This window comes from Euleptes europaea, chromosome 14 (assembly GCF_029931775.1).
Source record: "Euleptes europaea isolate rEulEur1 chromosome 14, rEulEur1.hap1, whole genome shotgun sequence".
NCBI classification, from domain to species: domain Eukaryota; kingdom Metazoa; phylum Chordata; class Lepidosauria; order Squamata; family Sphaerodactylidae; genus Euleptes; species Euleptes europaea.
The window spans coordinates 49,757,926-49,783,427 of NC_079325.1; the positions used below are offsets into that span (position 1 = coordinate 49,757,926).

A 25,502-nucleotide genomic window follows, 5' to 3' on the forward strand; every position below is an offset into this window, starting at 1 on the left:
AAATCTAAACAGGGACTCGAGGTGTTAATACCCACGCACCGTGCCCCCAGTATTTCCCCCTCCATTCGGAAACTTCCTCATACTTCTAAAACAACCCAGTTCCACTGAGACTCACTCTCTGATCCAGTGGTTTGCAAAAAAAATTTTTTGAAGTGGGACCTGCTCCTACACCTTGTGTTTTGGGATCCATCAGCAAAGTAACTTTATGCTTCTGTCCCCCTCCCCAACATAAAATGCAGGTGTCTTACATTATTTAATGCTGGACAGGTTTATATTTTATTTTTCATGTTTAGTGAATGTGTGCATACAGTACATATCTGTAGCATTAGAAGAAGAAGATTTTTTTTATATGCCAACTTTCTCTACCACTTAAGGAAGAATCAAACCGGCTCACAATCACTTTCCCTTCCCCACAACAATCACTCTGTGAGGTAGGTGGGACTGAGAGAGCTGTGACTAGCCCAAGGTCACCCAGCTGGCCTGAAACCCATGACTAGCTGGGCGAGGGGTAGCATATAGATGTTAAAAAGCATTAGGGAGAGAATCATACCAGAAATGCTATCTTGGACTTAGGATTTCGGAACCCTGTTAGATTCAGTCTTACTGGGTAGCATCTGGATCTTGAACCAATGCTTGTAAATGTGCTTAGTTTAGGTTTCTAGCTTTATTATTTTATCCTCACTGTTCACTACTCTTTTATTGAATATTCCTGCACAGTTCTATAATAAAACTCTTTACATATATTGTTGTGGTGTGCTTGAATTCAGCAGGCTTCAATCCGAATCCAGTACTTTAGCCTTTGTTGGCTACAGCTACCAGGCTGGAACTCACCTTGTAGGCGTCCGACCTTGCAAGGGTGACTTTCTTGATCTTAGTCCCAGGAGGGCTTTTTGTCTCTTGGTCTCTGGCTGACTGGGTAGAAAGGAGCTGGTGGGTTGTGCTGCCCTGGAGTGTCCAGATTCACACCAGCTGTTTTGGTTCTCTTTTGCTTGACCTGCTCCTAAATGGGACCTTGGCTTTATGGTCCCTCAACACAGGGCTGGAACTGCCTCCTGATAGCTGCGGACCAAAATTCTTTCAGAATGAGTGCTGCAGCAGGTAGGGCGGTTATCAATATTCCTTGCTGCTGTGGTGCACCTTGAGATCTAATCTCTTGAACAATCTGTGTCTTTTTTGTTTTGTTTTGTTACAGGGCACTGAACTCCTCCGGGCCCAAGGCAAATATATGGCTGATAAGACCTTAAAAGAATGTGGGTGTTTGTAAGTATCTGAAGAAAGCCGCCTTTAGGAGATGTGACACCCCTGACAGTGGGAAGAGCCCTTCTGATCAACTTTCTGTCTGCTTCTTTGCCCTTGCATGCTTCTTTGGGATGGTGCAGTATGTGTTCAAAATGTGAAAGAGGCAGCCCTGTGGGACAACTGGGATTGGAACTGCCTTTCGGAAAAGGCTAGCTCACTCGTACCCAGACACATGACTGTCTAAGGTGGTTTATGCATGGGTGCTTTCACTCATGTTCACCCCCGGTCTGTCTCGTTTGTTCCTTGGAGTTATGCATGAGTTTTACCTCCATTAGAGATGACCTTGCTGCCAGCCCTCACAAATCCCGGACCTTCCTGTTCCTCTGTTAACCCGATTCTTCCCTCTCCCCTGAGCTCAGCCCGCGTGAAATCCCCGTGCGCAAGGCAAAGTGCGGGACACGCAAGCTTAGTTTCGCTCACACCAAGTTACAAAGCAGCATGTCCAGAGGCAGGGATTCAAATACTTCCTGCTTCCTGGGAGCTCGTTCTGAGCACAAGAAAAGCTTTTTCAAACCTAGGCTTGGATTTCTCCCCCCCCACACTTCTTTTCAGATCGCTCTGTTTTTTTGTTTTATGTTCTTAAAATGCTTTTTTATGCAGCAATTGGGTGTGTGGTGGGGAGGGAACTTTTCTCTCATGACAGCCAATTAAGAAGCAGCATTTTAAGGGGCGGGGATTCAAATACTTCCTGATTTGAGTTTGTAGACTTCCGGCGCATAGACTCCCAATGGCAAAGTCAGGCGGAGGAGACCCTGACACTACACATTACAAATTGTAGCATGTAACTTCCGGTGCTGAGCTGGGCTGAGTGCTGCGTCTTCCCAGGGGCTCCTGGGGAGTATCCAAGTTTGCGTGTGATTTGGGGTGTTTTATTGCACCCCAACCCAGCCCTTGCAAGTGGGCTGAGAGGCAGGAATTCCCTGCAGCCATATATGCGGTTTGACCTCCTGAATACTCTGAGGTAGCTTTAATAAGCCCCCCGGAGTTTCAGACGTTTGGTCCCGTGGGCACGAAGGGATTGAAATCGCCAGCGCGCAACTTCGGCATTAGACTCTACCCTCCAGCACCCTATAAACATCATAAGGACTACATTAAGATTAAAGCCTCACCTCCGGGCGCCCAAGTGAGTAGATAAGAATCCTTCGTCTTTCACTGGCGTCATCGAATAACAGGGGGTTGAAGAAAATATTCCTGGTAACCGTTTTTCTCCCTTAATTGAACTGGATGATTTTGTTGTATGAGATCCATCAGATAAAGCAGCAGGAGCCTTATCAAACTGATCAACTTAAATTAAAACAACGAGCTTGAATGATTGATGTAAGATCTGCCAATCCGACGCGTTCTTAAAGGAAGGGGAGGGAGGAACTTTTGAGAAGTTACATGAGGAAAAAAAGGTCCTCCAGCCACGTGTACAACAAAGAGGATCCTTTGACCGGAAGACTCTGTGCTTTACCTCTCCACTGCTCTACAAATCAACAGGAAGAAGGTCGTAAGACCGGAAATTCGTCTTACTCGTGTTACACCAAAACCACTCCTGAAGGTAATAACCATAGAGAAGAGACGATAGAAGGTCTACGATTAGGTAATCCCTGGAATACTTCCTGGCTCAGCCGATCTAGAGCGTCTGGTAAAACTCGTTGGTATTTTTAACTTTAAAAAGTTTTTTTAAGTTTAAATACTTATTTTTTCAACCCGAAAAAGATATTAAGTTGGACAATAAAGTATTCTCTATTAACTACATGCTGGACTCCTGCTAGATGACCATCAAATTTTTAATAAAGTTACATACTCTGGAGCCTCTCCCTGATCTGGCTAAATACATAGCTCTGCTCTTATGAAATCAAAGGGAATTCTACTGAATTCAATCATGGAAAAAAAAGTACAGGACATGTTTGCTAAATATTCTGAGGCGACAATTAAACAATTAAAACAGATTTCTACACAGATGGCTCAATTGATTTCAGTGATGATGACTCTTGACCAATCATCACTGGTATGTAATCAGAAGTTGAATCTGGTTACAGAAGACATAAAAGTCTTGAAAATTCAAATGATGACTACAAATATGGACATACAAGCAATGGATTCTTCTGCCCAAAAAGTCACGGAAGAATATCAGGATATAAAGAAGAAGACAGAAGTTCAAGAAAGTAACCAGCCGGCGACAAAGAGACCAGACATACAAGAAATGGACTTTTCATTTAAAAAAGACATGGAAGGACGTGTGGATACAAGGAAGAAGAGAGCAGATCAAGGAGCACAGATTGAAGCCACGATGGGGATTAAGCCCAGAAAGAATTATTTTTGGATATGCACCTTGCCTGAGGAAATGAGAGAAAACAAAGAAATCTTGTTCCCATACCTGACTGATTTATTTCAGTTACAGAAGGAAGTATTAGACCATGGTTAAAGGATTGACTTAAATATGATTGCTGGATTGGAAGGCTTTGACAGTGTGGACGGGTGGCATGGCTATTTTAAATTTATGTTAAATGGAAAGGGACAAAGGTTTCAGAATAAAGGGATTAAATCATTTTAACGCTAGAACTGGTGGAGTTGGAGAAACTGGGGGAAAGGGGAGTATTGAAGGAATCATTGTGATAATGTACAAGATCTGGGAATAATGGAAGGCTACTTTTTATTTTGATCCAGAATGTAAAACTTTATAAAACATGAAACTTTAGAATGAAATTAATGCTAGGATCAGTATATGTTAACGAAGGCTAATAATACTTTATTAAGAGGTAGATGGAGGTGATGGGGAAGTTGTCATATTTTTTATGTTTAATGGTAATTAAGACAACAATCAATATAATTGCGATTGTGATATTATTTTTACGCTGTTGTCAAAATTATGGAGAATTTATAGATTTAAAAAATCAATAAAATTTATATATACAAATTGTAGCATGTAGTTTGATTCTAGAGTGCACGGCTGTGTAACACAAGGCTGGATCCCATACTTATAAATCAGACATAATGGCTGCTTTCAAATATCAGGACAAACCTCTGTTTGGGTGCATGGCTCCAACACAGTTGGGTTTTGTGCTGTCCCTCTCTTTCTCCCTCTCCCATAATACTAGAACACGGGGTCATCTGCTAAAGCTGGAGGGTGAGAGATTCAAAACAGATAAAATGAAGTATTTCTTCACACAACGCATAGTTAAATTGTGGAACTCCCTGCCCCAGGATGTGGTGATGGCTGCCAGCTTGGAGGGCTTTAAGAGGGGAGTGGACATATTCATGGAGGAGAGGGGTATTCATGCCTATTAGTTAGAATGGTACTAGTCATGCTGCATACCTATTCTCTCTAGTATCAGAGGAGCATGCCTATTATTTTGGGTGCGGTGGAGCACAGGCAGGATGGTGCTGCCGCAGTTGTCTAGTTTGTGGCTTCCTGGAGGCACCTGGTTGTCCACTGTGTGAACAGACTGCTGGACTTGATGGGCCTTGGTCTGATCCAGCAGGGCCTTTCTTATGTTCTCTCTTCTCTTTGATTCTGCCTTAAGTGGTAGAGAAAGTCAGCATATAAAAACCAACTCTTCTTCTTCATCACACGGCAACTCAGTTTGAAAGGCTGTTGTTATGATGGCAAACTGATTAGCCTTCCTCTAGTTAAACTGGAGCTCCTTTCCTTTAAGCTTCTTTGCTAATTTGTTGCGGTAGCTTCCTCTTAACAGGCCTTAAGACAATTACTGTATCTCAAGCAAGCCTCTTAAAAGCTTCTACCTGCTTAAAGCACCCCCACCAAAAAAAAAGCCCTCTTCTATGAATGATGGATGTAGGTTACCAGAGCAGAGGTGGTTGTTAGATACTGATGAACCTGCTGATTGCCTGCTATTAGAACAAACAGATATTTGGTACTAAAGAGAAAAGAAGAATGGGGGAGGACTTCCGGCTTTTGAGGAAGTCGGTTGCAAGATTTTTCACTCCGTTGGAGATAAGTTTTAACGTTGTTTTAAACCTTTTAAACTTTTAAAATTGCTCTTTTAAACGGTTGTTTTATTTTGTGAGCTTTTATCATTTCCTAATTTTAAGTTGTTACTCTTCTGGATAAGAAGAAGGATTGAAACGGCAGGCCGCTAAACAACCTACTCCCTGTGCGATTGCTTGATTGTTTAATTGCCCGGTGTTTGGGTCTGCGAAGTTTGACTGTTTGCCAAGATAGAATTATAACATCTCTAATATTCCAAGCCGGACATTCTGTGATTTTAATGTCGAGTTGGTGCTGCATGAGTGAAGCAGGAGCTCTGGAATAGAAGAGTGCGAAAGGCAAAGGAAACTCAAAGGAGCTGAGTTATACGTTGGGATATGGGCCCTAAAAGAGCTTACCCTTTTGAAGAGGACTGTAAAACGCCTGTGTGTAAACAGTCAAGGTTGGAGGACTTTTTTGCCCCATTTCAGCATGCAAATAGATTTGAGTGCCTGGCTGTGGAAGAAAGTGTCTGCCTCTTGGAACAAACAATTAACTCTGATAATGGAGCAGCTACTCAAGATTTGTGTTCCCCATCTCCACAGCAGCAGGCTAGCAGAGCTGATGAAATGAGTCTGCTAGCAACTCAGTCCCAATTAATTGCGGAGTCTCTACACAATATTTATGAGAAACTTGATAAGATAATAGTCTTACTTTCTGAAAAGGAATCCAGCTATCCATTTAAAAATGAGCCGCAAGATTTCAAAGAGAAGCAGACGAAGACCAGAAGTATGGACAAAGGCAGAGTTTTGGAATTGAGACCTAACCAACAAATGTACTTGGAAGGCCTGGATAGAAAGTCAGAAGGCCCTGGGTCACTAATTTATGATTCTAAATGTGTTGTTGTTAATGTCTTCCCTTATCAAGGAAGACATATAAATTGGTCGACAAGGCGATGGGCCACAAATCATCTGGCATTTCTCCTCAAAACTAACCCATCTGCATTAGATCTTATTAAGGTAGAACGGATTTTTGGGTCCCTGCGACATGAACGTTTTCTTTTGTACTTTCGATCCAGCAGCATTCCATCCCAGGTGCTTGCTCACGGATATGAATTTATTAAATATGGGGTCAGGTTTCAGAGACATTTTAAAAATCCTACAATCCAACCTTTAGTAAAATTGAATCCCCAAGCACCATGTCAAAATGTGGGTAGAAATAAATTAAATAATAAAACAATTCAAAGAAAAGACAGTCCAGAGGGATCAGAAAATTTAATGCAAGTTGTCCATTTGCATTCTCCTAGTAAGGTAGTGAACTTGCAAACTCCTATAACTCCTGAAATTATACTCCCTGCTATATCTGAATCAAAGGAGGTATTGATAAACTTGGAAACTTCTGGAACAGTTGAGGACATGGAGTCTGCTCTTTTATCATCTTTTGGTGCTCTCCCTCCTAGCGAACAAGATGAGTTGATAAACCGACTTAAAGTCTTAGTGATTTCGCTCGATGATATTAGGAAGGGCAGTTTGGTACAAACAGATCCAAAAATAGAACACCCCCAAGTTCATGTATTCCCTCCTAAAGTTAGTGATGAACTCCCTCAAATAACAGATCCTCTGATCCAAACGACAAACCACATCCCCTTAGAACCAGTAGTTTTAATCAATAATAGAAATACTAAGTCCAATTCAGCTCCCTGTCAGGGAACTATGGGATCTGCCCCTCTATCAGACTGACTGTTTTCGCCACCACCTCCCTATATTAAAATTTTATCATGGAACATTACAGGTTGGTGTAACAGGTTGAGAGATCCTGGTGTCAGGACCTATTTGTTGGATTTTCATATTATTCTGGTACAAGAAACTTGGGTTAGGGATACTATTGATGTACCTGGGTATGTTGTTTATACTGTAGATGCCGTTTCTGGTCCAACCCGGGGTCGTCCCAAATCGGGGTTGGCTTGCTTGGTTTCTTCAATTTTAAATTGCACAAGTATAACTTTGATCCCTTCTTTTAATTCTGTAATTGTTTTATTGCTGAAGTTCCCAGGGTTCTCTTTTATAATTATTACAAGCTACTTCCCTCCACTAAACTCAAGAAATGACATTAGGATTCTTTGGGACAAATTGGGATCCCTTTTGGATAAGATCACTGTGCGATATCCCAGAATTCCATTATTGGTAGCAGGTGATTTTAACGCCCGTATTGGCACCAATGATGAAGCTGGGTTAGTTTGGCCCACGACGGAGCTGCCCCCCCCACATTTGTGTGAGAGATTCTCAAAAGATTCTAAGGTTAATTTTGCAGGAAAACAATTGTTTGAGTGCGCTGTGAATCAAGGTTTGGTAATTTTAAATGGGCACAGGCAGTTTGATCCCACAGGAGATTTTACTTGTGTAACGTTCAAAGGGGCCAGTGTGATTGATTACATGTTAGTATCAGAAGGTTTGCTACCGCGAATTCACGATTTTAAGATAGGAGAGTATTATGGAGGGGACCATCTTCCCTTACAATTAACTCTTTCATTGTCTCCTGATTGTTTTTTATTCCCCGGTTTATCAACAAACCTATTACAAGGACGAAAGGCCTTGAGGCCCGTTAGATGGTCACCTGAGTTAACTCCTATTGTAGTGAATATTATGCATTCAAATCAATGTCGGTCCGCCCTTACTGAATTTTTTAAACAGAGGGATACGGTGCAGATGATAGAATCGTTAACTAATATTTTAAACCTTTTTAAACCAATCTATTCAAAACCATCATCGTCCCGAGGATTCCAACGTAAAAATAGCTGGTTTGATGGTGAGTGTAGAGAAAGTATTAAAAAAATAAGATCTCTTCACCGCTTATATAAAAATACCAGCTCAAATATACATCTGTTAGATCTTATACGGCTAAAGAAGTCATTTAGGTCCCTGATAAAGTTTAAAAAACAGCTGGACATATATAAATGCTGGAAATTACTCATCTCAGCAATAAATAATAACGAAACCCAGACTTTTTGGAATCTAGTGAATAGAGGACTCTCTACGGTGGCTAGTATCCCTTCATGCATTACTCCTGGGATCTGGGAAAAATACTTTACTTCTAATTTTGTAACGGTCCCTGGTTTTGATTTGGATGAGGAACTGGTTGAACCCCCCCAAATGGATAGTTGGCCACAGGTCTCCCCTGAATGTGTGAGTGCCTTAATTAAACAATTTCGGTCAGGTAAAGCTCCAGGTCCTGATTTAATTCCGGTTGACCTTTTGAAAGTAAATCTGTCTTGGTGGAGCCATATTTTGGCCTCTCTTTTCACGCAAATAAATAACACAGGAGATATTCCCGCAGCATGGAAACATGCAATAATTGTGCCACTTTATAAAAAAGGACCAAAAAACGATCCCAAAAACTATCGTCCTATTAGTTTGCTTTCATCAATAGGTAAAGTATATGCAGCCTTTTTGCAGTCAAAATTATCGAATTGGCTAGAAACTGAAGAAATAATACATCCGGAACAAGCTGGGTTTAAGAAAGGCACCTCTGTCTTGGAACATTGTCTTATATTATATCATCTTGCAGATAAGTATTCTTCAAACTCAGGGGGCTCTTTGTATGTTGCCTTTATGGATTTAAGGGCAGCTTTTGACTCAGTGCCTAGAGGCCGACTGTGGGCTAAATTAAAAACCACAACCATAGATAAGAGATTACTTTGGCTGATTTTTAAGCTTTATGAGAACCCTACCGCTCAGGTCCGTTGTGGAGTTGAAGGCCAACTTACTAATAGTATTCACCTCTTAAAGGGGGTGAAACAAGGTTGCCTTTTGGCCCCCATGCTGTTTAATTTTTATTTTAATGATGTGATTCCGTTTATTCAAAAGACAGCTTATCATGCACCAATATTAGCTGGTCATGAGGTTCCCATTTTGCTCTATGCGGATGATACAGTCCTTTTGTCTAGATCTGAGGTGGGCCTTCGTAAGACTATTAATAGGTTTATTGATTATTGTAACCAGGAGGGTCTATCAGTTAACTATAGTAAATCAAAAGTAATGGTTTTCTCAAAGAAGATCAAAGTAAAACGAAATCCATGGAAAGTTGAGGGGGGTGAATTAGAGATGGTGTCCCAATTTAAATATTTGGGAGTTACTTTTAGTCAAAATTTGTCTTGGAAACCTCATCTTAGCTTGGCAAATAAAACTGCCAAAGTTAATTCGAATGCTTTGTTAAGATTCTTTTATTCCAGGGGAGGCCAATATGTTCCTATGGCTATTACAGCTTTCAATGCCAAAATAATCCCTCAGTTTCTATTTGGAGCTCCCATTTGGATTAATGAAATCACGGAGTCTGTTGACAATATACTTATACATTTTCTGCGGCGTTTGACAGGCTCTCCAAAGTGTGTGGCGGGAACGGCACTTAGAATGGAACTTGCACAGTGTTCTTTTGAATCTAGGGCCTGGATTGCTGCCTTCAAATTAAGGCTGAAGGTTCTCTACTCAACTCCTAACATCCAAGGGGGCCTGTTACATAGATTAAAGGAAGATAACTACAGAGGGACGTGGGGAAGACATATAGATAGTAAACTGGTACTGCTTGACCTTCCACCATTAGTTCTTAACAACTTAAACTTTTCTGAAGCACTTAAATTAGTAAGGTCAAGGGTGAGAAATCTTGAGTGTGTTAGCACTACATTCCGCGCTAGGCGCGTATGTTCTACCCTTGCACTGGGGATTCCCCCTCCTGAGTTCGTGCCCTCTTATGTGAGTTTGCTGACAATCCCAAGCCATAGACGTGCCTTTATGCTTGCCAGATTAAATGCTTACCCAACTGCAGAGATGTCAGGTCGTTTTGCGAAAACTCCATACTCAGATCGAGTTTGTGAATGTAAATCTGGAGATATTGGGACTTTACACCATCTCTTATTGTTTTGTCAGCACTGGTCAGCTCCTCGGTTGCGTTGGATCACCCCAATATTGTCTAAATACAAACTTCCCTTGGAGTCCTGGGTGATATCCCACATAATGGGAGATATTCATCCTGATATCACTAGTTCTGTTGCAAGATTTTTGGCGGAGGTGATGTCGCTCAAACGTCAAAATAAAACAAGCACGTAAACTACGAGTTGAATGTTGAAACAGATTTTGTGATTTCAATGAGACTGGCTCAGGGGGAATATATTGTTATGGTATTAGTGATGCTATGTTTAGTAATTGTTTCTACTGTGTTTTAACCTTAAGTATACGTTGGGTGTTGTAAATTGATTATGTGTTGTTGTATTATGTATTATTGTTATGGTTAAGCTCAAGACCTTTGGTCAAAGGAGCTAGTAAATAAATGGAATGGAGAAAAGAAGAAGAGTTGGTTTTTATATGCCGACTTTCTCTACCACTTAAGGGAGAAACAACTTACAATCACCTTCCCTTCACCTCCCCTGTGAGGTAGGTGAGGCTGAGAGAGCTCTGAGAGCTGTGACTAGCCCAAGGTCACCCAGCTGACTTCATGTGTAGGAGTGGGGAAACCAACCCTGTTCACCAGATTAGTGTCTGCCACTCTTGTAGGAGTGGGGAATCAAACCTGGTTCTCCAGATTAAAGTCCCCAGCTCCAAACCACTACTCTTAACCACGACAAACCAACATTCCAAATCAAGTCTCTTAACCACTATAGCCCCATGACACAGAGTGGTAACCTGCAGTGTGTGTGTTAAGTGCCGTCAAGTGGCTTCCGACTCATGGCGGCCCTATGAATGAAAGTCCTCCAAAATGTCCTATCTTTGACAGCCCTGCTCAGGTCTTGCAAATTGAGGGCCACGGCTCCCTTTATGGAGTCAATCCATCTCTTGTTGGGTCTTCCTCTTTTTTTGCTGCCCTCAGCTTTTCCTAGCATGACTGTCTTTTCCAGTGACTCTTGTCGTCTCACGACGTGACCAAAATACGATAGCCTCAGTTTAGTCATTTTAGCTTCTAGGGTCAGTTCAGGCTTGATTTGATCTATAACCCACTGATTTTTTTTTTTTTTGGCAGTCCACGGTATCCGTAACACTCTCCTCCAACACCACATTTCAAAGGAATCTATTTTCTTCCTATCAGCTTTCTTCACTGTCCAGCTTTCACACCCATACATAGTAATAGGGAATACGATGGCATGAATTAATCTAGTCTTGGTGGCCAGTGACACATCCTTACACTTAAAATATTTTCTAGCTCCTTCATGGCTGCCCTTCCCAGTCTCAATCTCCTTCTGATTTCTTGGCTGCAGTCTCCCTTTTGGTTGATGGTGGAGCCAAGGAATAGAAAGTCTTCAACAATTTCAAATTCCTCATTGTCAACCTTAAAGTTGTGTAATTTTCCTGTAGTCATTACTTTTGTTTTCTTGATGTTCAGTTGTAGTCCTGCTTTGGCACTTTCTCTTCTAACTTTCAGCATTACTGCAGTCAAAAGCTCTGCTCACGACCCAAGTTTGATCCCGACAGAAGTCAGTTTCAGATAGCCAGTTCAAGTTTGACTCAGCCTTCCATCCTTCCGAGGTCGGCAAAATGAGTACCCAGCTTGCTGGGAGTAAAGTGTAGAAGACTGGGGAAGGCAATGGCAAACCACCCTGTAAACATAGTCTGCCTAGTAAATGGCGGGATGTGACGTCACCCCATGGGTCAGTAATGATCCGGTCCTTTACCTTTAAAGAGAAAAGGAGAGGTTAACACATTGAACACATGAAGCTGCCTTATACTGAATCAGACCCTCGGTCCATCAAAGTCAGTATTGTCTACACAGACTGGCAGCGGCTCTCCAGGGTCTCAGGTAGAGGTTTTTCACATCACCCACTTGCCTAGTCACTTTAACTGGAGATGAACCTGAGACCTTCTCCATGCCAAGCAGATGCTCTACCACTAAGCCACAGCTCCTCCCTATTGATCCAGGCTGCCGGATATTCATGTCAGAGCCGTGAGGGAGTTCCACCATGTTTGCGACGTTCGACAGTACAGCTTTTATCTTCCTTGGGGGACTCACCAAAGGCCAAGCATGTGGATCTGCAGGAAATGGTGTCAGGTGGTTTGGGAGGGCCTGGCTGCCCAAAAGCCCACTTGAAGAAAAATACCTTGCACTGTCTCCAGAAGATACTCGGCTCTAGATGTGGTGATTCTCCAGAGGGATAGGATAAAGTAACCAACATACTGTTATCCTCGGGGTGGGTCAGGTTGCACCTTTCCTTGCATACTTAAAATATAATATTCTGAGCACTTTATAATAGCAGGGCAGACTTTTTTTTAACTTTACCTGCCAGGTAATTCAGGTACAGATGTGACTCCAGCTGTTGTTAACAGCAGCTTCTGACCTTCTTTTTCAGCTTCGACTATTCCTAACTCTGATCGTGCTGGGAACTTGCTCCTTCCTTTATTTCTTGCTCTGCCCTCGCTTCTGCGTATCCCTGTGTTGGCTCAGCTGCCAGCATCCCGAAGGGCAAGAAGGACATTTGCCAGCGGTGTCTGGAGCCGTCGAGTTCGGGGGCTACATCAGTGTTCCTGATGGCAAGGTGGGCTATCGACACCTTGAGGCCAGCAGGGATTGTTGGCACGTTAAGGGTGATAACCGATTGAACCCTACCCTTCTGGGCACCACAGGACGGGTTTATGAAGAAGGAAGAGTTAGTTTTTATATGCCAACCTCCTCTACCACTTAAGGAAGAACCAAACCGGCTTGCAATCACCTTCCCCTCCCCAAAACAGACACCCTGTGAGGTAGGTGGGGCTATTGTGGGGAGGGGAAGAAGTGACCTTGGACTAATCACAGTTCTCTCTGAACTCTCTCAGCCCCACCTGCCTCACAAGGTGTCTGTTGTGGAGAGAAGGTAGTTGTAAGCCAGTTTGAGTCTCCTTAAAAGGTAGAGAAAATAGGGGAATAAAAACCAACTCTTCTTTGTCTTCTCTCTTTGCCTCTGATGAGGTAAAATTTAACTGATCTCTAGAGGTCTTGGTACCTGAATTCCAGCAGGGATGGACCCAAAACAAACCACTCTGGGAAGGGAATGGTAGCACCGTTCTGAGAGAGGGCAAGGCACCCTGCCCTCAGTCTGAGTTGACCTCACAACATGGAGACGTAGCCAAATATGACTGGCTTCATCAGCACTGTCATGCTCATTGCATAATCCCCAGTTGGCTGGGATCACACAGAATAGGCCATTTTTAAAAAAGGCATCACAGCAGCTGCCAAATAGGCTGTGAGCAGCCTGTGAAAAAAGAATGGAAGAGGCTTCAGAGGGTGTTCTCTAATCTGGAGAACCAGGTTGGATTCCCCACTCCTCCCCATGAGCGGCAGACGCTAATCTGGTGAACTGGGTTGGTTTCCCCACACCTACACATGAAGCCAGCTGGGTGACCTTGGGCTAGTCACAGCTCTCATGCGGAGGAGTGGGGAAACAAACCCAGTTCATCAGATTAGAGTTCACCGCTCATGTGGAGGAGTGGGGATTCAAACCCGGCTCTCCAGATTAGAGTCCACCGCTCTTAACCTCTACACCAGCTGTTAATGACCAGTGGTTGGCTGTTTTGGCACACCCACTAAATGCCCCCCAGAGTGGGTGCTGTGGGCAGGGAGCAAAAATGTTTATGAGAGGCGCTCCTGCCATTTTGTGCTTGGCCAAGGAAACACTGAGGGGTCGTCTCAGCCTTAGCCTCGCCATCTCCCTCCAACAAGCCGAGCTTCTTCTAACCTTGCTTCTCTTCTCTCTTTAGCCATTGGTCCGAACCCCGTGCCGCCAGTGCGCTGTGGTGTCCAGCTCCGGGCAGATGTCAGGTTCGCGTTCGGGGAAGGAGATTGACGACAAAGAGTGTGTCCTGCGTATGAACCAGGCCCCCACGCAAGGCTATGAGGACGACGTCGGGGCCCGGAGCACCCTCCGGGTGGTTTCCCACACCAGCATTCCCTTGCTGCTGAGGAACCAGTCCTACTTCTTCAAACAGGCCCGGGACACCGTCTACGTCATTTGGGGCCCCCCGAAGCTGATGAGCAGGGAGAAGGTGGGCCTGGCTTACAGGACGCTCCTCAAGGTGAAGGAGATGTACCCCAGCCTAAAGCTCTACACGCTGACCGAGAGGATGATGGCTCACTGTGACGACCTCTTCCAGGTCGAGACGGGGAAAGACAGGTGAGAGCTGCTTAGTGGGGACGCCCCACAGGTAGAGGAATGTGGTGAAACGTGTCTTTTGATGCTTTACAGGTTTTACTCTGCGTGGTGTAGTGATTAAGAGCGATGGTTTGGAGCGGTGGGTTCTGAGCTGGAGAACTGGGTTTGATTCCCCACTCCTCCACATGAAGGAGTGACCTTGGACTAGTCACAGTTCTCTCCGAGCTCTCTCAGCCCCACCTGCCTCACAAGGTGTCTGTTGTGGGGAGGGGAAGGGAAGGAGATTGTAAGCTGGTTTGATTCTGCCTTAAGTGGTAGAGAAAGTCAACATATAAAAACCAGCTCTTCTTCATCATCATCATCTTCTTCATCACCATCAGAGGTCTCTGCAGAGTCTTCTTTTGTTGTCTCGTGCTGTTCTTATCCCCGCAGCTGGGAATACGGGATGGTTTTGTTCTAAACGACTGCGTCGGCATGCATGTAGCCAGGGACTATGGCTGCATCCACGTGGTAATGATTTTCCTGCTTCTTCCATCACTGCTGCAAATGTAGAGGCCTTCGTACTGGTGATGGAGCATCCACGCAGTGGCATAACCCAAACCTGTCTTGTCCCAGCCCACCCATGACTTTTTTTAAGTCCTTCACTGGCACAGAGGGGGGGGGGAGGAATATCATTGGGGGACTGAAGCAAGGAAAAGGACACTGATATGGATGGGACCTGCAAAGATGCACATTTCCCCCCTTTTTGCAAAGTATGCAAAGGCAGTTGATCGTACCATACCAGGTTTAGGAAAGATTGCAGCAAAGCAGAGGAAAATACAGAAGGCGATCGAGAAGGAGGAGGGGCTGTGGCTCAGTGGTAGAGCATCTGCTTGGCATGCAGACGGTCCCAGGTTCAATCCCCAGCATCTCCAGTTAAAGGGACTAGGCAAGTAGGTGATGTGAAAAACCTCAACCTGAGACCCTGGAGAGCTTAGGGAAGGGGCTTTGGCTCAGTGGTACAGCATCTGCTTGGCATTCAGACGGTCCCAGGTGCAATCCCTGGCATCTCCAGTTAGAGGGACTAGGCCAGGTAGGTGATGTGAAAGACCCCTGCCTGAAACCCTGGAGAGCCCCTGCTGGTCTGAGTAGAAAATGCCGACTTTGACGGAGCAAGGATCTGATTCAGTAGAAGGCAGCTTCATATGTTCAATGTGTTTATGTGAGAAGGGGCCTACCTTGTATGGATGCTCTCCCCAAACAGCTCTGCCTAATTTAGGATTCTAGCTGGATCTGCCCCCCATCTGTTCTCCTGCGGCCCTAGGCCTTAATAATGGATCGGGTAAAATGGCTAGGTATCTAGATAACCTAGAGATACCTTCTTAACGCCGCGCTTTCTTATTAGCTAGGGTTAACGCATTCCCATCTAGGATGCTCTTAGGCCGTTACCTTCAGATCCCTAGACATGAACGCTTATGCACGTGCGGTTTAAATTTGTTGGATACAATTGACCACATCCTTTTAGATTGCTCCTTCTATGTGACTCTGCGGGATAAACTGCTATTTACTTTGCTCCAGTACAAGAGATACAGGAGTAATGAAGTGAAATGCAAATTTCTCTTGAGTGATCATGATACTAAAATTACGGCTACCGTGGCTGAATTTCTTACAGGAGTTCTTAAAGAACAAGAAAAGATTTATTAACCCGACTTGTAATTTATATGTATTGCCCTTTGGAGGTATATTGTTGTTTTATCTCTGTCTTTTGGTATGCCAATAAAGGTTAATGAAATGAAATGAAATGATTCTAGCTGGAGCAGAACCTCCATGTGGAATTGGCCCCTGACCTGGCTGAGGTGGTCATCCACTGTCCATATTGCAGGTGCAGCCTTTCAGTGTTGTATGTCAATTTTAATACCTGCAGCAGAACTGAGCGTTAAAGCTTGTCCTAGGGCCGGACTGCTCATGACGGCTGGTATGTTTGAGTGCTCCCCTTGCATGTTGAAAGCTAGCAGCTCAGCATTTACACCTTGATGCGCCTGAAATCATGGTTATGGCTGTTGCTTTGCCTGTGGCAGCCACTTCCCCTGCAGATGGAAGTGCTGACAGGGAATGAAAGCAGCGGCATTGTTCGAAACCAAGGTTTACCTGGGCGTTCAGAAAGTTAGATCATGGTGTAGGTTCTAAACCAGTGGTTCTCAGCCTTTTTTGCTCCATTCCCCCATTTCACCATTGTTCAGAATATAATTCCCCCCTTCCCAAGAGAGTCATAATCTTTACTGAATGTCGCAGATTAAACTAAAAACAAACTACAATTTTACAGATTGAACATAATATACAGGACATCACACTTTGCTGAATAGTGGTCCCAATTCCGCCCCTCTTCCCCGGAACCCTAAAATTCCCCCCTGGGGGGGAATTCCCCCCTTGTTGAGAACCCATATTCTAAACAGTGGAAGCCATGGCTTGGTGCTGTGTCTGAACAGAGCCACAGTATCTGGGAGAAAGCCTTCTCTCTGGCATGTTGTTTTTCTCTGTGCGTGGAGTCTTTTCATGGCGCAGTGTTAAAATTCACAGCGCAGCACTAAAGTCTGTGAATTCTCGCCTGAAGTGATTCAGTCCCAGTAAAGTAGAATCACTTGGTTCTGCAGCATATATAAATGGGGAGGTGTCTTGTCACAGATGTTCCCCTCACCCACTAGCATGTCTCTCAAATTGCAGGATGAAATCTGGTTCCTTCTTGAGCACAGGCTGGTTCACCATGGTCTTGGCGATGGAGATGTGCGAGCAAATCTTTGTCTTTGGCATGGTCAACGAGAGCTACTGCAGGTATGGTCGTGAGGTGGTTAAATAGTGCCCCGAGCCTCCATTTGGGTTTTTTTCTAGCAGAGATGGGTTGTGGGGTAGGGCTGTCAAAAAAAAAAAAATTCGGTACAGTTCGGATTCGGCCGAATTTGGCCCTTGTGGGTTCGGTACGTGCCGAAGTCCGAACTCCCCCACTTCGGATCCGTTCAATTCGGCGGGAATTCAAAGTTCGGAAAAAAAATTCGGCCGAATAAAGCCATTAAAAACACAACCGCGCCTTTCCGCGGCTCGGGGGGGGGGCATTTTTGGGCTTAGAGGTCCCAAACTTTCAGCAGAGCTTCAAAGGACGTATATTGAAAGACTCCCCGAGTTTTGTAAAGATTGGGTCAGGGGGGGCTGAGATATGGGCCCTGAAAGGGGTCCCCCCCAACCTTAATGTGTATCTCTCAGCAGAGCTTGCCGCCCAAGCACAAAGTTCCCAGCCCCGACAAACAGCTGATGAGAGCAAGGGCGGGGCAGGTGCTAAGAACTTTGCAAAGCAACACAACTGAAAAGCAACACCTTTGCAAACATGCAAAGGGCGGAGCAGGTGTGAAGAATTCTGCAAAACAATACAACTGCAAAGCAACACAAGCACGCAATGCAACACCTTTGCAACAGTGCAAATCAACACCTGACACCTGGGAGTTTGCAAACCATGGAAAGGGACAGAGGCAGCTAGCTATGCATAATGAGCAGGAGGGGGTGGAATTTCTCCTTTTGCATTGGACTTGGGACCACGAAGATGCATTCTTTAAGTCACCATTTGAAAACCAGTTTTGAGCAAGCATCAAAATAACCTAACTGATCTTATGAATGAGGAAAAACCTGAAGAATAAAAATGAAGCCCCCTCTCAAACCAGGGAGAGAGAGACTGGAGGGGGAACACACACCCCAGGCAGAACCGGCAAAAGCCCCCTTTGGCTTCCCCCCCCCACCCACAGAAACTGCTCCCTCCCCACACACACACACAGACTCTGCTTTCCCCCCACACACACACACAGAAAAGAAAAATTATAGATTAAAGCCCCCAAAGGGGTCTTACTGTGGCTGTCTTCTGTTCCAGCAGGAGGGGCTGGGAGGCTGGGTAATCCAATATGATTCCATTTGTATCCAATATAAGATCCATATGTATGCATCTCTCGAGGGTGATCCATTCATCCCAATAGGGAAAAGGGGAAAGCCCATATCTCGGGGGGCCCTGACCCAATGTTTACAAAACTTGGGTGGTCTCTTAAAAAGCCTTGACTGAAGCTCCGCTGAAAGTCTGGAGTCGGCACACCCAAAAATGCGCCCCCTGCAGCCACGGAAAGAGAAAAGGGGGGGGGAGCCGATATTTCAGCCCCCACTGAACCCATCTTTACAAAACTTGGGTGGTCTCTTAAGAGGGATTCTCTGAAGCTATGATAAAAGTTTGGGGGCTGAACCCCCCAAAAAGCGCCCCCTGCAGCCACGAAAATGGAAAAGGGGGGAGAGGAAAAAGGGGTGGAGCCCATATCTCGGAACCCCCTGACCCAATGTTTACAAAACTTGGGGGGTATCTTAAGAAGCCTTGTCTGATGCTCCACTGAAAGTTTGGGGTCGGCACACCCAAAAATGCGCCCTCTGCAGCCATGGAAAGAAAAGGGGGGGAGCCCATATCTCGGGACCCCCTAACCCAATGTTTACAAAACTTGGGTGGTCTCTTAAGAAAACCTGTCTGAATATCCCCTGAAAGTTTGGGGTCTGTACCCCAAAAAATGCGCCCCCTGCAGCCACGGAAAGGAGTGAATGTGCACAAGCACCCCCTCACACACACATGAGGATTTCCCTCTCTCTCTCTCTTTCCCCGGCCGGCCGCACATCAGCTGATTCCTCCAATACTCAATCCTGACTGATTGGTCAGAAGAAGACCCAGCTTGGCCACCGATTGGCCGGGGGAGGAGAATGCTGCTTACTGAAGGTTATGCTGCTTACTGACGGCCCCGAATTGGCCGAATTTATTCGCGAACTCCCGAACTTGCTGAATTCGGCCCCCCCGGTTGCCCGCCAGTTTTGAGTTCGGTTCCTCCCGAATTAAAAACCGCCGAATCAAGAGAAATTCGGCTGATTTTCAGTTCGGGCCGAACCGAATTGACAGCCCTATTGTGGGGGACAAGGGATGAGGCTGGGTGGTTCTCAAACCACCATGTGGGTAGATACAACCGCTCTCTTCATCCCAGGATGTGCACAGGATGCAAAGTGATTTTTGCCCTGAGGCCTTGTCTCTTTTCCTGATGCCTCTGGGTGTCTGTTGTGGGAAGGGAATTTTAAGCAGGTTTGATTCTTCCTTAACTGGTAGAGAAAGTTGGCATATCAAAACCAACTTTTCTTCTCCTCCTTTTTCTCCTTCTCCTCCTCCTTTCAGACTGGGATCTGGGAGACCAAAGTTTGAATCTCCATTCTGCCATGGAAGCTTTCTGGGTGACCTTGGTCCCAGTCACCCTCTCTTAACCTAACTTTACCTCGCAAGGTTGTTGTTGTAAGGATAAAATGGAGGAGATGAGAAGGATGTTGTAAATCGATTTGGGTCCTCACTGGGGATAAAAGTGAGGCGTAAATAAATGACAATTAAGGGTGTGTTCACATGACTTCTAAGCTCACAGCAATAGTGAGCCTGTGGTGTGGGAAACTTGTTTTCATTCCTATATTTTTCTCCATTTTTTTTTTAATTTCTAGAAATACATTATTTTATAAAATGAGTTTGTGATCTCCTCAGTGGAACTCCAGTCCAGCTGGACAGTTTTAAAATTACAGTTAACCCTTGCCAGGTGCCTGTCCCTTGGAAGCAGACATATTCGGTCTCTCACACTCACACTCCAATCTATTTGGAGAATCTCTGGTAGCATTGGAAAAAGTTAGGTTCAGAATATTCTAGGGAATATGTGAACATAAGAACATAAGAAAGGCCATGCTACATCAGACCAAGGTCCATCAAGTCCAGCAGTCTGTTCACACAGTGACCAACCTGGTGCCTCTAGGAAGCCCACAAAAAAGACAACTAAAGCAGCATTATCCTGCCTGTCTTCCACAGCACCTAATATAACAGGCATGCTCCTCTGATCCTGGAGAGAATAGGTATGCATCATGACTAGTATCTATTTTTACTACTAGCCATGGATAGCCCCATGCTCCATAAGACCATAAGAGAAGCACTACTGGATCAGACCCAGGTCCATCAAGTCCAGCATTCTGTTCACACAGTGGCCAACCAGGGGCCTCTAGGAAGTTCACAAACTGTAGCAGCATTGTCCTGCCTGTATTCCAAAGCACCTAATATAATAGCCATGCTCCTCTGATCCTGGAGTTAATGGGTATGCATCATCATGACTAGTATCCATTTTGACTAGTTAACTATGAACAGCCCTCTCCTCCATGAACATGTCCACTCCCCTCTTAAAGCCTTCCAAGTTGGCAGCCATCAGCACATCCTGGGGCAGGAAGTTCCACAATGTACTTTTATTGGATAATTTTCACCCTAATCATGCATGGAAAATTTTCCCGAAGTCTACATCCCTGCCAAATGGGTGTCTGATCCTGCCCTTTCTTTCTGTTGTTCTTGGCAGAGACAAGAGCCAGCCTCCTGTGCCTTACCATTACTTTGAGAAGGGCAGGCTGGACGAATGCAGGATGTACCTGGCGCACGAAAGAGCTGCACGCGGAGGGCACCGCTTCATCACAGAGAAGGCCGTCTTTTCTCGCTGGGCCAAGAAAAGGAACATTGTCTTCGCTCACCCTTCGTGGCCAGGTGGCTAGGGGGTGGGGAGTCCTCTGGCCATTGGACTCTATTGTGGCTTGGAATGCTGTGCCTGGTTGAGGGGGGGGTGCCCTTGTAGTTTCCTGGGGAGCTACGCCAACTGAGTTGCCCACGTCGGAGCACCCCCAGGAGGGCAAGTCTGAAGAGGAAGGGTCTTTGGGGACAAAGCAGCCACCTTGAGAAGGCCTCTCACTGGGTTTACCCCATTGACTGTTGTACTAGTACTGAACCAGGATTAATATGGTGATTCTGGGTTTTATATAGACTTGTGCTGGCACATAGTGGGCCCCTGTGTTTTAAACCTGTGTTTTTATTTTATTTTTGTTTTCCTATGGATTCAACCTTCCTAAAAGTGAGGCAGGAGTCTATGCCCCTCCCCTTGTTGTTCTGCACAGGATCTTGCTGGCACATTGAAAGTTGGTCATTTTTTGTAAGTTTAAAGGTCTTTTTAAAGGTATAATAAATCACAAAAATCTCTCAAAATCACACACAAGGTTGCAAGAGACCACAAGGGCCATCCAGTCCAACCCCCTGCCATGCAGGATCCCACAATCAAAGCGCTCCCGACAGACGGCCATCCAACCTCTGCTTAAAGACCTCCAAAGACAGGGACTCCACCACCCTCCAAGGCAGTGCATTCCACCGTTGAACCGCCCTCACCGTCAGAAAGTTCTTCCTAATGTTTAGGTGGAATCGCTTTTCTCTTAGTCTAAATCCATTACTCCGTGTCCTAGTCTCTGAAGCAGCCGAGAACAAGCTAGTTCCCTCATTAATATGGCATCCTTTCAAATATTTGAACATGGCTATCATGTCCCCTCTTCTCCAGACTAAACAAACCCAGCTCCTTAAGTCTCTCCTCATAGGGCATCGATTGCAGACCCCTGACCATTCTGGTAGCTCTTCTCTGGACACGCTCCAACTTGTCAACATCCTTCTCCAGGATCAGAGGAGCATGCCTATTATCTTAGGTGCTGTGGAACACAGGCAGGATAATGCTGCTGCAGTCGTCTTGTTTGGGGGCTTCCTAGAGGCACCTGGTTGGCCACTGTGTGAACAGACTGCTGGACTTGATGGGCCTTGGTCTGATCCAGCATGGATTTTCTTATGTTCTTAATAGAAAGCCTGGTCTACACAGACTACTACAGAATGAGTTGGTAGAGTCTGGTGGTGGTAGAGTGGACTGTGCCACTTCAGGCCACACTTTTGAGTGCCTCTATACATCTAAAAACGGAGTGAAAATAGTAAAACCAGCACACCACACAAAGGTTGCAGGTACTTGCATCTGCTTGATGGTGCTGGTTTTCTATACACGGGAGTTTCTTTCCCCCCCCCATGGGTGAACATTCAAAGGTGATGTCCCTCCCCTATATGTTGAAGTGGTATAGCCCTCCACTTCAACTTACTACCTCCTCCTCCTGCTTGCATCCACATGAGGCCTTTTCACATGAGGATTTCCTGTCGTGTGGGTGCTGAAGTGCAGTGGTTTTCCTTTGTGCTTGCTTACTTTCCCTTTTGGTGTCTTTAATTTGGTTTTCTTGTCGTTTCTCCGCATTTTCTCAAAGGAGATCAAAGGTGGTTTGAGAAAGTGTGGAGAACTGATGAGGAAAACAAAAAGACAACAAAGGAGGAACTAGGCACCACTGCGTTTCTGCCCCCAAACCGTGGGAAAACCTCCCCGTGCAAAGACTCAATGGAGGTTTTTCTCTGCCTTGGTTTTCTTTTGGGGATGGGGGAGCATCCATTCCACAGGATATTGCCCTCTAATTGTCTGCTGTTCAGGCTTTCTCCATCTTTGATATGCTGTATCTCTGGAATCCACAACACTGTGCCTATGGGCACCATCGCACCCGCCGACACCTTTCCTGGTGTCCACAAGTTGTTTTTAAAAAATGGTTGAAGCCATGTGGGGTTCTTGCCCAGCAGGGCTTCTGGTTGACCACTGGAGATCTGATTGGCTGTGCAAAATAAAATGACGTTGTTTCAGTTGCAGCTGCCACCGCTGGTTTTATTTTCTCTTATTCCTCTTTCTAAGGTATTCTTAAATTAGCTTCCTCTCGCCTTGCTCTTGGGCCTTCCTCTGTGCATGTGGCTCCACCTTCTGCAGCAATCATTTTATAGCCAGGCACCCTTTGTCAGAATGCCAGATGTGCCCCCAGACCCCAGATTGAGGACCTTGTTACAGGGAGTGCTGGGGGGTCTCCGATAATTAAATGGGGGAATTAGCTTATTGGAGACTAATTAAGAGCTCTAACAGGAGGCTTGATTTAAAACAGGGTCTTGAACCTTTGTATACGAGGGATGAGCGAATCAAGAGGAATAAACTGAACAGAAAGCAATTTGAACTAAAACCAGGTTGGTTTTATTTAGGGGATTGAAAAGGGGGTACACGAACACACAGAAAGCAATAAAGGAAAACAATCGCGCACACAGAGTCCTAATAGGGATAGGAAGACCCAACAAGAGATGGACTCAATAAAGGAAGCCACAGCCTTCAATTTGCAAGATCTGAGCAAGGCTGTCAAAGATAGGACATTTTGGAGGACTTTCATTCATAGGGTCGCCATGAGTCGGAAGCGACTTGACGGCACTTAACACACACACACACAATTGGATTCTATACTACCTTCTGAGGATGGTCAAGAAGAGAGGCCAGAATAGGATCGACCAGCGCTTAGCAAAACCGTACTATGACACAGGGCAGTCGTTTGGATCCGAAAGAAACGAGTAGCAGGGTGCCACAGTAAGGGTGGCAATATTTGTAGTAAAATTGTGCCTTGAGGTAGGGTGACTCACCGGACAGGTGGTATCGGGTGCACAAAGGTAAGATTGCTTCTCAAGTATTGGGGAGAAAGGATGGGAGCTAAGCTATTCAGAAAGTGATAGGATTATTGATGGCGGGCAAATATTGAGTAATATTTGATATCAGGCAGCTGTCAGGAACTTGAGGGTGTGAGGGGGAGAAATCAGAAGATGGGTTTAGCCTGGTCCCAGGCTATCCCAGGAAAGGAATTCAAGGTGTGACAGGGGAGTGCCATAGGGGGTTACCGCACTTTGTATTCCCAGCCATGTATTAAGAGTTTGAAAATGTAAAAAACATCGCTTTAAAAGGGTTTTTGGATACCACAGCTTATAAACGGTTGGAAGACGTCTTCACAGCTAAAGGGGCCAAACAAAGTGCGAACAGTATTTTTTATAACGTTTTCAAACTCTTAATACATCGGTGGGAATACAAGTGCGGTAACCCCCATTGTCTCTCGCTCTGGTGGTCAGGCTGATCTTGACAGAGCGGCCACATTGATGGTTAGGCAAACGTTCCAGTGTCCTGCCCATCGTCTGGAAGGGAGCAGCTCTTTCCGGCTCAAGGGGGGCGGGGGGTCAGGTGAGCCTGGAGACGGTCTTTTCCTCCTCTACTGTGCAGAACTCCATCCAAGATGCAGCTCAGGCCATTTCCTTTCCTGGGTCCATAGCACCGCTGGCCATCTGCAGGGTCCTGCCGGCACTGTACAGCTTGGTCCAGGGGTAGTGACTGAGTCGCTTCCATTCCTTGGCTCGCAGCATCGTTGGCTCTCTGCATAGTCCCTTAGTCCTGCACGCTAGTCCATGTATGCCAGGGAAGCTAAGTCTGAGAGGCCAGGATCACCACTTCTGCTCTATTTCAGACCCGGTTTGGTACAATGTTTTGAGAAAGAACACAGGCCAAGCGTGTTAGGAAGCCCTCAGGATGGGAAGGGGCATATTTTTGAAGGCCCCACCCACACCGGCATCATGTTCCTTCGGTCATCACTGCAGCTGTCATTTACCCTGTCATGCCACCAGAGGGCTTTTTTGAGGGTCTGTAACAAAATCGGAGAGGAGCCCCGTGGCGCAGAGTGTTAAGCTGCAGTACTGCAGTCCAAGCTCTGCTCACGAACTGAGTTCAATCCCGACGGAAGTCGGTTTCAGGTCGCCGGCTCAAGGTCGACTCAGCCTTCCATCCTTCTGAGGTCGGTCAAATGACTACCCAGCTTGCTGGGGGTAAAGGGAAGATGACTGGGGAAGGCACTGGCAAACCACCCTGCAAACAAAGTGCCTAGGAAATTCAGGATGTGACATCACCCCATGGGTCAAGAATGACCCGTGTTTGAACAGGGGACCTTTACCTTTTACTTTAACAAAATCAGAAATTGCTATTACACTATAATGCAGGGACATAACAATCTACGACAGGTTGAGTTTCCTTATCCGGACATCCGCTATCTGAACTGATCCAAAAAACGGACCTTCTGAGCCAGCACGCAGGCATTATTCACAGGCCCCCTCAGCAGTGCCATGGACGGTTTAATGTACATACATTATTATGAATTATTAAAATTATTATAAATTATTTAAAATATTGTTTAAAATTACATTCAGGCTATGTGTATAGAGTGTATATATATAAAACATAAATGAATTTCGTGTTTAGACTTGGTTCCCATCCCCAAGATATCTCATTGTGTTGTAAAGTGCCGTCAAGTCGCAGCCGCCTTATGGCGACCCCTTTTTGGGGTTTTCATGGCAAGAGACTAACAGAGGTGGTTTGCCAGTGCCTTCCTCTGCACAGCAGCCCT

At 45.3% G+C, this 25,502-nt stretch overlaps 1 protein-coding gene across 1 annotated transcript; it reads left to right on the plus strand.

The window, feature by feature from the left end:
• Positions 1-1,211: 1,211 nt before the first annotated feature.
• On the plus strand, positions 1,212-20,913 carry ST6GALNAC4 (ST6 N-acetylgalactosaminide alpha-2,6-sialyltransferase 4). Its single transcript, XM_056860553.1, has 5 exons — positions 1,212-1,260; positions 12,540-12,725; positions 13,924-14,336; positions 17,016-17,123; positions 20,723-20,913. Exons 1-5 carry the CDS (start codon positions 1,249-1,251, stop codon positions 20,910-20,912), a joined length of 909 nt encoding a protein of 302 aa, XP_056716531.1. The 5' UTR covers positions 1,212-1,248; the 3' UTR covers position 20,913.
• Positions 20,914-25,502: the final 4,589 nt, after the last annotated feature.

Bases quoted from the DNA above. Each gene is read 5' to 3' on its own strand.
- ST6GALNAC4 (XM_056860553.1), top strand. The intron at 14,337-17,015 runs GTGAGAGCTGCT...CTCAAATTGCAG, and splicing joins GTCGAGACGGGGAAAGACAG to GATGAAATCTGGTTCCTTCT. The intron at 17,124-20,722 runs GTATGGTCGTGA...TGTTCTTGGCAG, and splicing joins GTCAACGAGAGCTACTGCAG to AGACAAGAGCCAGCCTCCTG.